At 43.6% G+C, this 14,502-nt stretch overlaps 1 protein-coding gene across 2 annotated transcripts in view; it reads left to right on the top strand.

Moving 5' to 3' along the window:
- The first annotated feature begins 3,891 nt into the window (after positions 1–3,891).
- The window catches only part of CXADR (CXADR Ig-like cell adhesion molecule), a 34,759-nt gene continuing 24,148 nt past the window's right edge, over positions 3,892–14,502 (top strand). For both annotated transcript variants that reach the window (XM_051779606.1, XM_051779605.1), the window contains exon 1: positions 3,892–4,057. In XM_051779606.1, the coding sequence (XP_051635566.1) occupies positions 3,988–4,057 (70 nt within the window). In that variant the 5' untranslated portion in view covers positions 3,892–3,987. The remainder of the gene's footprint in view (positions 4,058–14,502) is intronic.

The raw sequence follows: 14,502 nt of genomic DNA, 5'->3' as shown, positions 1-14,502 counted from the left end.
CTGGTAATGGATTGTGTTTAGTTATCATTATAAAAAGGTTGTAAGTGCATGAAAGCTTAATTGGAAGTGGCCCAAGGTTGTTAAAGAAAAGGCAGAACCTGGTCATCCCATCACCCCAGGGGTGCAGATCCGTGACTCCTCCAAGGCATCACCGGGATGTGCTCCGTGGGGAAGCTGAGGTGGTGGTGGGTGATAGAAGAGGGTGGTGACCCCTCGCTGGACCTGTCCCAGTGGGGAGGTTGGAAGGCTTCTCTCAGCAGTTGGATGCTGCTCCGGGCTCTGCCAGCTGAGACACAATGTGAGAGCCTGCACTCCAAGCTTTATTATGAAATACTTAGGGCTCTGTAACTTTGCATTCTGAAAGATCCTTTGTTGTAATCTCCCCAAGGTGATGAGACCTTAATGTGGACTATCTCTTGACTTTGGCAGTTATTTTCAGCATATCAGCCTGACTCGCCCTGGGCTGGGTTAACTAGTGCTGATAAGGACAGATAGCACCAAAAAACTTAGTACAACAAGTGCCTGTTCCTCACATCAGGGCACGGATGCCAGTATAAGCAATGCCAAAATTATTTTGGAAAAAAATGGGTGCACAAGCGAGACCTTCCCCTTCACACCGCTCTAGATGTGGTGCCAACTTAAACCGATCCCAGCTGATTCACAGTCCTGCCCTTTCCCTGCCACCCAGACCTCATTTGTTTGGTTTTCTTTTTTTCTTTTTTTTTTTTAATGCCAGCTGGCACTCAGGCAAATAAGCAGGAAAACAGTTCAGGGAGCTCAGCCGGCTGAAAACAAAAGGTCTTCATCTTCGGCCAGCCTGGCTTCCCAAACTATCTCATCTGCTGGTGCCCCGAGCTCCAGTGCCAGCACAAGTACACACGTGGGAGTTTTGGGTTTGGGAGGAGCAGGACTGTGGCACCCCCAATTTAAATGACCAAACTCCAGGTGGATACACATGAAACATCAGCATCCTGCAACTGCTGAACAGAAATGGTCTCTCCTACCCACTCCCCCTCTCCTGGCCAAATAAAGCCGTGTCCTCCCTTGTACTGACTCTGACCTGAATTAAAGAGTAAAGCAATGGAGTTTGCTGATCCAGAAGAAGATGCGTCCCAGAAAAAAACTGCAATGATTCCCTCCTAGTAGAATTCCAGACCCAAAGTAGAATTCCAGACCAAAAGAACTAAGGATAAGTGTTTACTCTTTCTCTTTATCTTCCCTGTTTTTTTCTCTCGTCCTTCTTGAGATGTGTTGTTATCCATATTAGGAACTGTAACAGTCCTGGGGGGAATTTTCTCTCGGGAATTGTAGTGTCTGACCACAGTAGCTCCCTCCCGTACAGGACAGGAACTGGAATACAAAATCAGCCTGTTTCCCTTTGCATTTTCAGGAATGCAAATTCTTCAACAACTGAGGTTGGTAGATAATTTCTCTTAAAAAAGTAGAGGCAAGTTGCAGAGCTATGCAAACCATTTTATTCAGGTTCTGAAAAGTTTAATTCTGGATATATCAAACAGTCCCACCACACCATTTTGTAAATTCATTATAAAATTAGTTCTGAATTTGGGCTTTTCGTTTAAAAAATAAGCAAAAATTTAGAAAATATTATATTGATTTTATGTTTTATTTCAAGATATCTATAAGTTTAGGCTGAGACTGATGTAGGGCTAGTACTGAAGTTTTTCTTAATATTAAATATTCTATATAATTATTCATTTGCAAACCATGGGTCTGGATTTCAAACCTCTGCTCTGGTGGATATATTTTCCCTGTTGGCTGGATTCTGCCTTTTTTGGGCTTGATCCAATATGCTGGCACTAGTAGAAATCAGTTCATAAAGTTTTGAGCCTGACCTTTCCTTTTGTGAGTGGTCATTTTCACAGTTATCTCTTTCCCTCTTTGTGTTCAGTGTTCCAGGAAGTATAGGTCACTCAAAATCTACAGAGTGTCACATCCTTTAATAAATCTGGTGGCTTTATGTCTTTTTAGTGTTTGTAGTGTGGAAGAAGGGATTTTTTTTTTCTTTTTAAAAATAGTTATTAAACACTGTACTCTTCATTTGCAGGAGTGTGAACAATTTTCAGGAGTGTGAACATGACTGCATCAGTGTTGCTTTTGATTTAAATGAGACCAGGAATAGTCTGTCTAGGCTAGACAAAATGTGGAGCTCACGTCTTCTAGATGCAGTACAGTATTAATTTTAATTACTAGCTAGGAATTATTTCACAGGAGGGTGAGCATCTCCATTCTAATGACGAATCATTTTCTCTTTCTGTAATGACTGTGATTGCCTCATTATACTTTCCATGGTATATAATTTCTGTGTTGACACAAGTGGATGTACAGCAAAAAACCTCACTCATCCAGTCAGCCTGGGATACTCGAGTCAGATTACTCTTTAAAGCACAAGTCTGCAGCACATACAAAATAAGAGAAGCAAACAAATTCTTAATACCCCTACTTTGAGGTTCTAGTTCCTTTAGCTTCAGATTACATTAATATTTTTTTTTCCCTCATAGGAGGGAAGGGTAGTTCTGTTCTGTTGTTAAATGAAATGCTTGAAATCCTCCAAATTAAAATTCTGTGCTTTATGTACGGTATCCAGCATCTTATTGGATAGATTTGTTTTTAAAAGGAGATCTAACAGACACTGTGAATTGTCATGTCCTTACAAGATGTAAGCACTACTTATCTGAGCCTTCATGGAACACAATGAATTTGCCCTACTTATCAAAAACCTAATTCTGAGCTGGCAGGTAAAAGCTGCTGCTTTACTGAGAGAAACCAACCATTTTGAAAGACGTCACTGCACATTCATATATTCACAATTCCAGCAGAAATGGAGACACTGCTGATGTCATCACTAGGAATCCTTTATTGAAAGAAAGGTATAGCACCTCCTTTTTAGCTGTGTTCTGGAGAAAACCCCATGAGTATATGATATCCACTTAATCCAATGTTTTTGACAAGGCCAGAAAAAAACTTCGTTTTAAACCCTTATCTTGTACATATGGAGCATAATCACATAAAAATGTATTTGAACTTTATTTGTTATGGACATAACAAAAAAAATAAAAAAACCCCAGTAACACCTTTCAAAATTTGTTTGGAATGCAAATCTGGACTGCACAGCTTTTGCATTTATGTAAATATTTGGTTGTGGGTACTTCTTAATATAGACAGAGCATGGACCTAATGAAGCACATGATACCAACATAACTTAGCCCTTTGTAAGTGTTGGAAACACATTTATGTCAGTGAACAGCTGTGCTATTGCAGTATATAGTAATATATGCATGGCAATAAATTCACGGAGAATAAACCTCGTCAAGTCGTCTTTGTCCTCTGATAAACACAACTGATGCTTTGGCTGTGCGTGGAGCGCAAACCGTGGTTTTTTCGGGGATCTGCTGGGGCTGCCAAGCCCCATTTGCACCCTTTCCGCAAACCCTCTCGCCTCCCTTTTGTCTCCCTTTCGCCAGCTTTCCGCAATTCCAGATCTTTCAGTGGAAAGGCGTGTGCGCCGCACAAGGGGAGCGCAAGGCGCTCGCACAGCGGCGTTGCCATGGGCACCAGCACAAGTCACTTCGGCGGGGGGACACCACCGCCCGCCGACGGGAGCGGTCCGTGCCCTCCGCACCCGGGGCACCGCTCCGGACAGCGCGGGCAGCGCTCGCACGGGGAGCTCCGGCCGCGCGGGGCGAAGCAGCGCCCCGTCCGTGCCGCCGGGCGGGCGGGCAGCGGGCGGGCAGCGGGCAGGGAGCCCCGGCGGGGTGCGGGCACGGCGTGAGGACGGCCCCGGCGCGGCCGCAGGTGCCGCCGGCGGGGCGGGCGCTGCGGAGCGGCCGCGGGGGGCGCGGCGGGGCGGGGACCGGCCGGAAGTGACGGGCCGGGCTGATTCACCTGCTGGGCGGCGCGGGGAGGTGCCCGCCGGGAGCCCGGGGACGGAGCGCACGGAGCGCGGTGCCCGCCGCTCCCGCCCGCGCCATGGAGCCCGTGGAGCCGCCGCGGCTGCTGCTCCTCCTCGGGGTGGCCCTCGTGCTGCTCTGCTCCGCAGGTGGGCGCAGGTGGAAGGGGAGCGGACCGAAGGGAAGGGAAAGGACGGACAGAGGGTGGGAAGGAGGGAGAAAGAAGGAAGGAGGGAGAGAGGGAAGCAGGGAGGCGGCGGATCCGTGGGGTTGGGAGAAGGCGCCGCGGGGGCGGGGGGCTGCTGCCCCGCTGGGGTGCGCGGCACCTCCGCCCCCGCGCCTGTGTGGGTCTCCATCGTGTGCGTCTGTGTGTGTGTGTGTGGTGGGGGGTGTCCATGATGTGTTGGGGGGGGGTCTCCGTCGTGTGTGTATTTCCTCGGCAGCCCCCGTGCCCTGCCCGCCCGCGGCGGTGCCCGGGGCGCGGTGCGGGCGCTGGCGGCGGGGCCGCGCCGCGGAGCCGACCTGGGCTTTGTTCGCCGCCCGCCCGCGGAGCTGCTGCCGCTGCCGCCGAGCTCCATCTCCTGCCGCCCCCTCCCCTTCTCCTGCCGCCCCCTCCGCGTCCCCCGCGTCCCCCGCGCCCCCCGGGGGTCCCCTGTCGCGCTGCCCGCCCGCCGTCGCTCCCCGCAGGACGGCGGCGGAGCGGGCGCCACGCCGGGAACGCCGTAGTGAAAAGAAAAAAAAACGAACAAAAAAACCCCAGGGATTTAAATTCAAACCCCGGCCATGCGTGTGGAAGACCTCTAGCACCCACGCCGGTTCTGGTTTTGCCCTCTGGGTGGCTCCCACCGAGCCCCCTGAATCCAGTCGTCCAGAGCCCGATGGCCGCCGTTGAACCGTGTGGAGGAAACCAGAGAGAATCTGATTGCGAGAGGAAAGGAGTTGAATTGGATGGAGCTAAGCTCGTTTGGTTTTCGTGGGAAAAGAAAACAAAGGAGTAGCTACTCTTCAACAAACAAAAAAAAAAAGCAACCAATGAAACCCAAAAAACACACAAACCAAACCGAGCGTGCCAGGGCTACTAAAATGTAGGTTAATGTTTTTCATCTCAAATATTACATGTTATTAGGTTCCTGTAACGAATTTGGGTGCCATGTCACTGTTTCCTAAACATATCGGTAAAAAAAAGGAAGTTTCCATTAAAGTTGACCCAAACTTGTGTGAAGCTGCAAAAGGTGACAAAACACCTATGGCGAGGTTCAGGTTCACAGTAACATGTGTATCAGTGGTGTCAGAAGGCCAGTTTTTATTTCCTGTTGAAATGTTAATGTTACCGTGTTGATGTCACCACTGTTTTGGGAAATTAGTCATGGGATCAAAATTCTGTATCTATAATGGAATGGTGAACTCTGATCCCCTGAGGTAGTTCCGCATTAACTCTGTTTCCCCAAGCAGAGTTAAAAACAAGATAGATGCTTGGTAAGAGCTATAAGTTACCAGTATTCAGTTGATAGGGTTAGTAATCAACATTTATATTGAAACACTTCACGTAACAAAAGCTTTGAAAAAAGCCTGTTGTGACTAGAACCATAGGTACTGTGGTTGAGCTGGATCACTGCTAGGAAAGCAAAGGCTGTGATACTAAAAGACTAGGAATAATTAATATATGAGGAAACATCAAGCTGGAACAAAATTTTACGATATAGTCTTACTGAAGGATACAGGTGTCTTCAGACCTCAGTGTGAAATTGGACAACTTGTCAAAACACAGATACATCTTTTGTACAGTTATTTGGATGACTCTACCCTAAAAGACACAGTCCTCTGAAGGAAATGATTGAATAATACGTAAATCATAGGAGATGATACGTCCTCTAGGCTTGCTTGTGTTGTTTCCAGTCAGACTGGGTTAATATTTCTGGGTCTGTGTGCCAGATAGATGTGACTTCCTTTGCTGAGGGAACGGATGTCAGTAAGTTGCCGTTCTCCATATGGACCACAGTTAGAGGAAGCTATTTTTTGTGCAGTTAGGTGTAAGCTGTTGGCAGTGAAGGATTGTCTAGGTGCTGAAATATTTACTGGATTTGTGGCTTTTGTGGTTTAACTTCAGCAGGAAACTAAGGACAACCCAAGTGGTCACTCCCTCCCCTTGTGCTGGGATGGGGCAGAGGATCGGAAGGGTAAAAGTGAGGGAACTCGTGGGTAGAGATGAAGACAGTTTAATGGGGAAAGCAAAATCCATGCATGCAAGCAAAGCAAAATAAGGAATTCATTCAGCACTTCCATGGCCAGGCAGGTGTTCAGCCATCCCCAGGGGAGCAGGGCTCCATCACAGACAGAGGTGACTTGGGAAGACAAATGGCCATCACTCCGATTGTCCTCACTTCCTCCTTCACCCAGCTCTGCATGTTGAGTGTGACATCCTGTGGTGTGGTTCCATCTTCCTGGTTATAAAGATGGGGAAATAATCTCATTCCGTTTGGTGCAGGTTTCAAATTTGTGTAGGGTTTTGTAAGATCAAAAATAAATATGGGTGCCAGACTTGTCATCCCAATTTAACAAATAAGGTAGTGACCTACAGTTGTTAAACTTGTAAAAATGTGTAATGTCAGAACACAAATTTTCAATTGCTGAAATGTTAACATAGCCAGATTAGCATCTATCTTTGTATAGGTATAAAAGAAGTGATTACATACATGGTGATCACTTTAACCTTCAGAAGGTATGTTTTACAAAAGAGTAATGCTGGGCATCTAAATGCCCCAGTTAAGAATTTGAGTAGAGTTTTAAGATAAATAACTAGGCAGGAATTTCTTTAGTCTGTAGGAATATCTTTTATTGCTGCCTTGTAGTGAGTTCTGTGGGTTTTTGTGCATTTTGGTTTTTTTATTTACAATGGCAATTGAAATTCTGCAATATGTGATGCTTTACTAATAGAATAGTAAGCTTTTAAATAGAATTGAAGTTCTGGTAAGCTTCAGGAGAAGTTTGTGGGTTTTGCCCTATTATTAAGGTTGCAAAATAGTTCCAATAACATGCATGCAGGGGTAGAACCTAATTCAGGCATGGGAAGTTAGTATTTGGTGGCTAATACACTTTGTCAAATAAGTATAATAAGGAACTTAAGCCTATTCATGTTTTTATGCATGCAACAGGATCTTACAGAAGCTTAAATTAGGAGAAATTTGACTACCACAGGAGTTTAATGATCATTCCTATCCTAGTCCCTTAATTGCTAAACTTGGTATGCTTCATCTGTTGGACAGTAGTTACAACAAGTTGTGAGTTCTTCCAAAGTGTCCATTGATAAAAAAAGTTACCTGAAGTTCAGGACTTCTTCCCAAGGTTTTCCAGATCTTAGTGTTTTAAGAAGGATGAAAAACTTTAACTAGAAATTACTTAATCAATTGTTAGTCAACTGCTGTGGACATCGGCCATGACATTTGAATTACCCTGATTAATGTGTGTTTATCAGAAGGTATTTTATGCATCCAGAATGCTGCTGTTAGAGATTATTATAGCTCGTCACTTTGGTCCCCTCTGACTGCCCACCCTCCCCGTGCTGCCTTCCCCTGTGTTGCATCAAACTTTGGCTGCCTCTCTGTCCTCACTTCTTGTCACAGCCTCATCCACAGCCAAGTCCACTTAACAGAGAGATGAAACTCCCACTCCTAAATGTCTGGTTTAGCTTCTATTGCTGCCTTACAAGAAATACATTTTCATATGAGCACACGTATGCTTTGCTACTGATTCCGTTCATGCTTCAAGAAATTAATTCTGAATATCTTTGAATCTGCCTCAGTATTGGGGAGTTTCAAAACCCATTTGCCACAATGCCTGCAGAGATTTGTACAAACTGGGGAACTTGGTTTTGGGGCCAGTATTGTTTCAACATACTAGCATTTAATAATTTGTTGCTTGCATGCATTCATAAGCTTTTAATGACAGGGATTCTTTTTGCTCTTGTTGCAACTTCTGGTTGATTTCATGGAGCTTTTAAATGCTGTGTGAAACATTATAGGTGACCCTGCCTTGGTGGGGGGGTTGGACTAGAGGATCTCCAGAGGTCCCTTCCAACCCTAACAATTCTGTGATTATAAATCAGGACAATTGTGTGGCTCACCAGCTTGTAAGAATGTGTTCTCCCCCTTACATCAATTTAGTTGCTCTTCCTTTTTTTTTCCTTTTACTCATTTGCATCTTTCAGGAGATGACTGAAAGAAGAGCCACTTCAGCCTGTTGCCATGGGATTGAGTGGCAGTCAGGCCACAGTTCTGTAGAAAGAAACCTGTTTCAGTAGCAGCTGGAACAGAGCAGGCCCTACATCCTTGCTGGTCCTTTCCTTTACTGCACAACTGCCTTGATGGTGTGAGCGTGTGGAACATGGGTCTCAGTTGCTGAAAACTTTGATTTTTTTAACTGGTTGGATTGCATGACTTGAAACAAGAAAGAGTTTTTTCATCAACTTGTCCTGGTACAGAGCAGGAAGGATGGCAGAAGAGCATTAGGAGGAAACTCCATCGTGTTTGATCAGTATTTTCCCGTAGGAGAAAAATGTCTGTGTAAAGTCTTGGCCGGGGTTGGGAGGGGGGCTTAGCTGGGGATCAGACTACATCACTAAGGCAATCAGTTGAATGGTGAGATGTGACCCCAAAGATTATTTCTGCATCCCATTTGAAGTTGCACCTGGCGTTCATCTGGCTCCATAGTGAGCCAGTTCAAGGAGGTGCAAAGTCAGAAGAAGACTAAATTTTGTTGAGGTCAGTTTTCTACCTGTTCCTTTTCCTGATCCAGCTCAGTGAGATCAAGTCTGAATTATAACAAAGGAGTGTCAACTGGAACCTCAAACACAGGGTGGAGTATATTTTTACTATTGATTTGGGTTTTTTTCCCCTATGTCACCTACTTACTGGAGCATGTGATAGAGGCAAGATTTGGAGCTTTACTGGTTGTATGCTGTAACCATTCACTGGTGCTGTGATATCCTTTAGCTACTGTTATGAAACATCTGAGGTACTTGATGGTCATAAATTTTGCAGCTCCACTTGCTGCTACATTTTTTAATAACGTATTTTTCATGCCCTATAGCTAAAGCCTGTGCCTAGTATGCTGACAAATGATTTATCAATAAGAACTGTTTCGTGTGTTGAAGGGAAGGATGGGAATTCAATAAATTCACAGCTGTTCGGACTTCTGCAGAGTTAGTTTGCATAGGGAATTGAAGTTTCGTGTATTCACTTATCCTGCATCTTCAGTTCTTTGTTTTAGATGCATTAACAGTATAAGCTACAAGGAGTATTTCATCTCAGTTGTTTTAAAGGCATGTAAAATTAATGTGTGTGTATATATTTTAAAATCTCCCTAAATTTTTAAATTTTGGCTATTTAGGGTGGATATCCAAATTCTTTGAGCTTACTCCTTTCTGTCTGTTTCTTGCATGGTGGGAGTGGGGCAGGGAGGGAAGCAAAAGGGGGTCATTGTGATGCCTGACCTCTTTATTTAAAAAAAACCAAAACAATCCAGCAACAAGAAAACAACCTAAAATTAAAAAAAAAAAAAAAAAAGAAAACCCAACCCTGTACTACTGAATGAAATAGTTGTCAATCTCAATGCAAAATTGCATGTGCTAGGAAAAAAGCATTGCTTGTTCAGTAGCTCGGAAAAGCCAAAACCCCTTTACTCAAGTGAAAATAATATTGCTGCTCAGTTAAGTGTTTGATTGTACTGAGCTCCCTGATGCACTGACTGACAGATGTGCACAACACATTCACACTGCAAGTGATCTGCTTCATTCAGTTCCCTTTTACATGGCATCAAATTGGCAGGAAAAAGATCAAATCATGTGACTTGATTGCTTAGTGACTGTATAAGCTTTCAATATCGGTTTGTAATGGGAAAGTGACTTGCAGAGCTAAAAGCAAAAACAGCCTGTGCAGTTGAGGTAGACTTGGTAGAGGAGAGACATGGTTTTATGTAAGTTGTGTCCAGATTTGGATTCTGATATTTTTCTTTTTTTACTCTCTTTTTTACTGGAAAGTCTTTGTAGCCGTTGGCCTTCATTTCGTGTTACACTTCATAATACTATTTCTAGGTGGTTTCTTAATGGCTCTGAAGTGCAGTCGTGAGGTACAGTTTCACATTCCACCTGGCCCCCTTACAGATCTGGTGCAGTTACATCTGGTGTAACTTTGTGTGTCTGCCGAGGTGGTTGTTGGGTTCCTTCTTCCCTCCCTGTGTCAGGGCAGCCTTATGCGGCTGCTGCCTGAGTCCATTCAGCTGATACCAAATAAAACTCATTTTTTAATAATGTTGTTTTCCTGCTGGGTGATTTCACTGACTCACACCACTTCGTGACTGCACAGCACTGCTTGCTCAGAGCTGGTCGCAGCGTGGCTGGAGTTGGTGAAGTGGGAAATGGCTCTCCCTGGCAGGGTAAGCAAACCTGGGTCGAGGCTCAGGCAGCCTCACAGCCCTTCCCTCTCTGGCTTTGTGCTCCTGTCCCACTTACCTCGTGTTCAGGGGACCTGTGTTTGGGGAACCCCAGCAGGAGAGAAAAAGCCAAACTTGCTCTGCAGAGTCGGTTTTAGGGGAGTCAGCTCTTTGTTCTGGCTTTCTACCTTTTTTCATAAAGCGTTAGACTGGCATAAAGGGAGGTGATGAATCAAACCTGAGGATGAGAAGGCAGGACCTCAGCAAGTCCTATGCTAATTGATATTTTCTTAACACTACAGGTTGAATTAGGGCCATGCTGGATCATTTAAATGTGACCAAGCATCAAAACTTGGGAACTCATCGTGATCTTCTGTAGATACTGCACTAAACAGTACTCACGTGCTTTAAACCAATCTTAATCCCAGTTTGTTACAATATCCCCTCCCCCTTTCAGTTGCCCTCCGAAAGCTTATCCTTTCCTTCAGTAAGGAGATCCGAATGCCCCCTCTCTCCACTTGATAAGCACGTACCACTCGAGGAAGGTCATCAGGCAGCAGTTGCTAGGATACAGGCTGGTGGCTTTGGGTTTAGCAACCAAAAAGCGTCAAGAATGTGCTGAACAAGTAGGGAGCACAAGGACAGTTGTAAAAAGAAAGGGATGTTAGAATCTGAAACAAGGGGGGTGTCGGGGAAAAAATGAAAGTTGTGGGGAAATAATAAAAAATAATTAAAGCTTTAGCCTGTGATTTTTAGGTTTTCTTAGTTGCATGACTACTCCAGCTGATCTTGGTGACCTGTGGTTGAGAATGAAATGAAGCTCGTGCTGAGTACGTTCAGGGTTGGGTTTATTGGTAGTTCTGTTTATGAGTCTTAAAGTTAAGAATTTTTTTATTAAATTGTGAGGTTGAGTAGCTTCTGGCTTAATTGTGCAGTACCTTATAAACTGGGGCATGGGTATGCAACACAACATGAATTGGAGGTAGTTATTAATTTAATGCTGTTTGAAGGCATCCAGACTGAAAGAATTTTTTTTTTCTGTCTTTGAAGAAGTGTACTTAGCCTATTTACTGTCGTTTTAGTATTTTTTTTTCTCGTGTGATTTAACAGAGGATTTGTGAATTCAAGTAAACGTACGGAAGTGAAGTTTGGAAATATAAGCCCACTGTTTTGAGACCCAGCTGCAGAGTTCACTATCCAGGTGGTAGAACTTTACCAGGCTCGTTCTGGGAGTAGAGGTTTTTTGTTTGGGTTTTTTTTTTGTTTGTATTTTGCTTTAAGTGCCCCTGCTGTGTCATCAGCCTTCTCTCTGTAGTTTATCGCAGAACCTTCTTCCAAGCACATAAGCCTTTTAGCTGCACCATCTGTGGAAAAAGTGTCCTAAAAACTGAACCAGAATTCTGGGAGTTTGGTTGTTCAGCTTCCTTAAGCTACCGGTGAGGTAGCTGAGATAAAATGTGCAAGAAAGGGATTTAAAAACTTGTTTCTACGAACTGTCCATATAAAACTAGATCTTTTCTATAGAAATTTCTTGTGGATTTAGTTTCCTGGTCTGTTTTTATATTTAATCTGGGACTAAATGGACTAGGAAGGAGGAAACACTGTTGGAGCAAGGATTGGAGCCAGATCTCGTCTTTCCTAGGCGAGTGCTTTTATTCCTGGGTTGTCTTTACTTTCTCTGGCTCCATAAACTGTATGTGTTCTGCGTAGGAGGAGAGTTTCACTATGATCTGTGACAACAGTTGAGAGAGCGCTGTCCTGGAAGGTCTGAAATGCAGATGTGAACATCTTTCATCTGAATATTAAATCTCTATCTTCGAGGATTAGCCAGTTTTTTGCCTAGTGGACTTAGGATAGTATAGAGACACAAGTTTTTATCTTCTCTCTGTTTTGTATTGGGCCTTTTTGAGGTTTAAGTAGAGGAATATGTAGTATGTTACTGTCATTATCCCTGAAAATGTTAGTTTGAGGTAGGTTTGGTTTTGCTAAGATGTTTTGGGTTGTTTTTCTTTGGTTTGTTTTGGGTTGTTTTTCTTTGGGTTTTTTTGGGTTGTTTTTCTTTGATTGTTTGTTAATTTTTGATTTGTTTTTGTTTGTTTACTTTGGGGTTTTGTTTTTGTTTTTTTACTTAGAGTGAACTGTGCTTATCTATGAAAATTGTACTGTTGCATTGTATGATAACATTTAGAGTGTCAAGCATGGAAAAAATGTGATCTGTGGAGCCTGTTAAACAGTAACTGTTTAACACTTGATATTAACAGGACAGTACTTCTATTGTTAGAAAAAACTTTGTGATTTGCCTTTATCAGCACTGGAATACCCTAAAAATCTGAATTCTTTGCAGAGTTCTTAAATTGTAATGTACTAAAATCAAGCCTCTTTGGTTATATAGGTGTAGGTGCAGTAATGCTGTGCGACGTTTTCTTGTTTTATTTACTGCTGCATGATTATCTAGCTTTTGTTAGTTCATTACCAATTGCTTACTTGTTCCTGTCCCTGATCTCTTGCTTGTTTTTGCCTCGGGTGATGTTACCGTGAAAGTTAATTGTTCTTTGGCATAGGATGTGTATTGGGCTAATATGTATTTTGAAATCTGTCCTGAAACATTTTTACTTTTCATTCTCACATCAAAAGTCCCCAAATCTATTGGATTTGCTTTTTAAACTGAAGACAACTGTAGGGGTTTTTTTTTATCCTTCTATTAAATTTCTGTTCTTCTTTTATTAACATAATTCCTCTAATGATTGTTAAGTTAAAGAAGACTCTTTAGGGGCTGTTCTTTGTATTATTCCATGTCATGTGTCCCATGGAAAAACAGCGAAGTTGAGAAAATAAGTACAATGAGAGCTGCTTGAAAAACTGAAATTCACTCATTTCTCTTCTCTTCTTGGTACCCACAAACTGCCCAGCCTGAATTTCCAAAGTCTTATACAATTTCTACAGAAACTGAAACAGGGCTCACTCTGCCCTAAACTGTGTTAGACCTCATCAGGACCAGGGACACAGTGTTTTTGGGATGTTTTGTGATATGGTGATGCTTGATTGCCAGAAGTTGTAGGGTTTATGATGTGTGGAGACTCAGAGGCAGCAAAGCTTCATAATGTCTTGGACCCAGGCTTCTGAAACCTATGGCTGTACTGGGTCTTCCCTTTTCCTGTTGGAGTTAAGATGTGGAAACTGTGGTTACCCAAATCTGAAGATAGGCTTTTTTTTTTTTAATGCTTTTTTGGCCTTTAGGGAACAGGGGGTCTCCCTGCTAAGTCTGGGATTTGGTTTGTGGTGCACTCACTTGTGATAAACTGGTGAAACAGCATGAGTTAACTGCAGCTTGTGGCTATCTTGGCTGTGCTGATGTGACTCAGCTCCCGGGTGCTGCAAAAATCACTTAAATCAGTAATGTCAAATACTCTTTTCCCTTTATTCTTTTGTGAAGGCAACTTTTAATCCAGTTACTTGACTAGCAGCACCCTGCCTTGCAGAGGCTCCCTTTGGCAATTGGGGACACTGTGTTGTGAGGAAGCAGGAGGTGATTGTGAGGTGGTGGCAGCTTGTGGGAATTGCAGCCGCAGAAGAGACTTTTGTTTGTGTTGGATCCTGCCAAGAAACACCGGGAAGTCTCCCTCAGCACAGCACTCAGAGTGTGTACCTACCTCTGTGTGTACACCCAGCTTGCTAAGGGTGTAGATTTAAGTTGGCTCACTCAGTCCCAAGGGGCCTTATTTCAGAAGCGCGGGTTCCAAATAAGATGGAGAGCTTCTGAGTGAAGGTAGGAAGGGAGAGAGTTGGGGAACTTCGCTTTATAAAATCATTGCAGCTAACTGGAAAATGTAGGAGATTAACTGTGGGTAAGAAGCGTATTCGGAAGTAAAATGGGAATGGTGGGGAGGTAGTTTTTGAGGCTGAAGTCTGCCCAGTGAAAAGATTTGATCACAGGTACATCTGTTATCTGTATTTGAAAGAAAAGTCTAAGCTGAAGTGTCTCTTAAGTGAGCTTTATAGCTTGTATTTCTACAAGCACTAATATGCATTTCTGGTTGTGATCATCACTTGCTGCTGGGGACCTCATTATGTGAAGGAAAGCATTTCTGTATTTACAGACACTCCTTTCTTGTTTGTGAACATGTGTTGGCAAGTGACTTTTTGGAGAGTCTCCTAATAAAGGTACTTT

The sequence above is a fragment of the Manacus candei genome, unplaced genomic scaffold (genome assembly GCF_025592945.1).
Source record: "Manacus candei isolate 608988 ecotype Guabito, Panama unplaced genomic scaffold, ASM2559294v1 h1tg000014l, whole genome shotgun sequence".
In the NCBI taxonomy this organism is placed as follows: domain Eukaryota; kingdom Metazoa; phylum Chordata; class Aves; order Passeriformes; family Pipridae; genus Manacus; species Manacus candei.
This window is presented reverse-complemented; position numbering and strand designations above follow the sequence as displayed.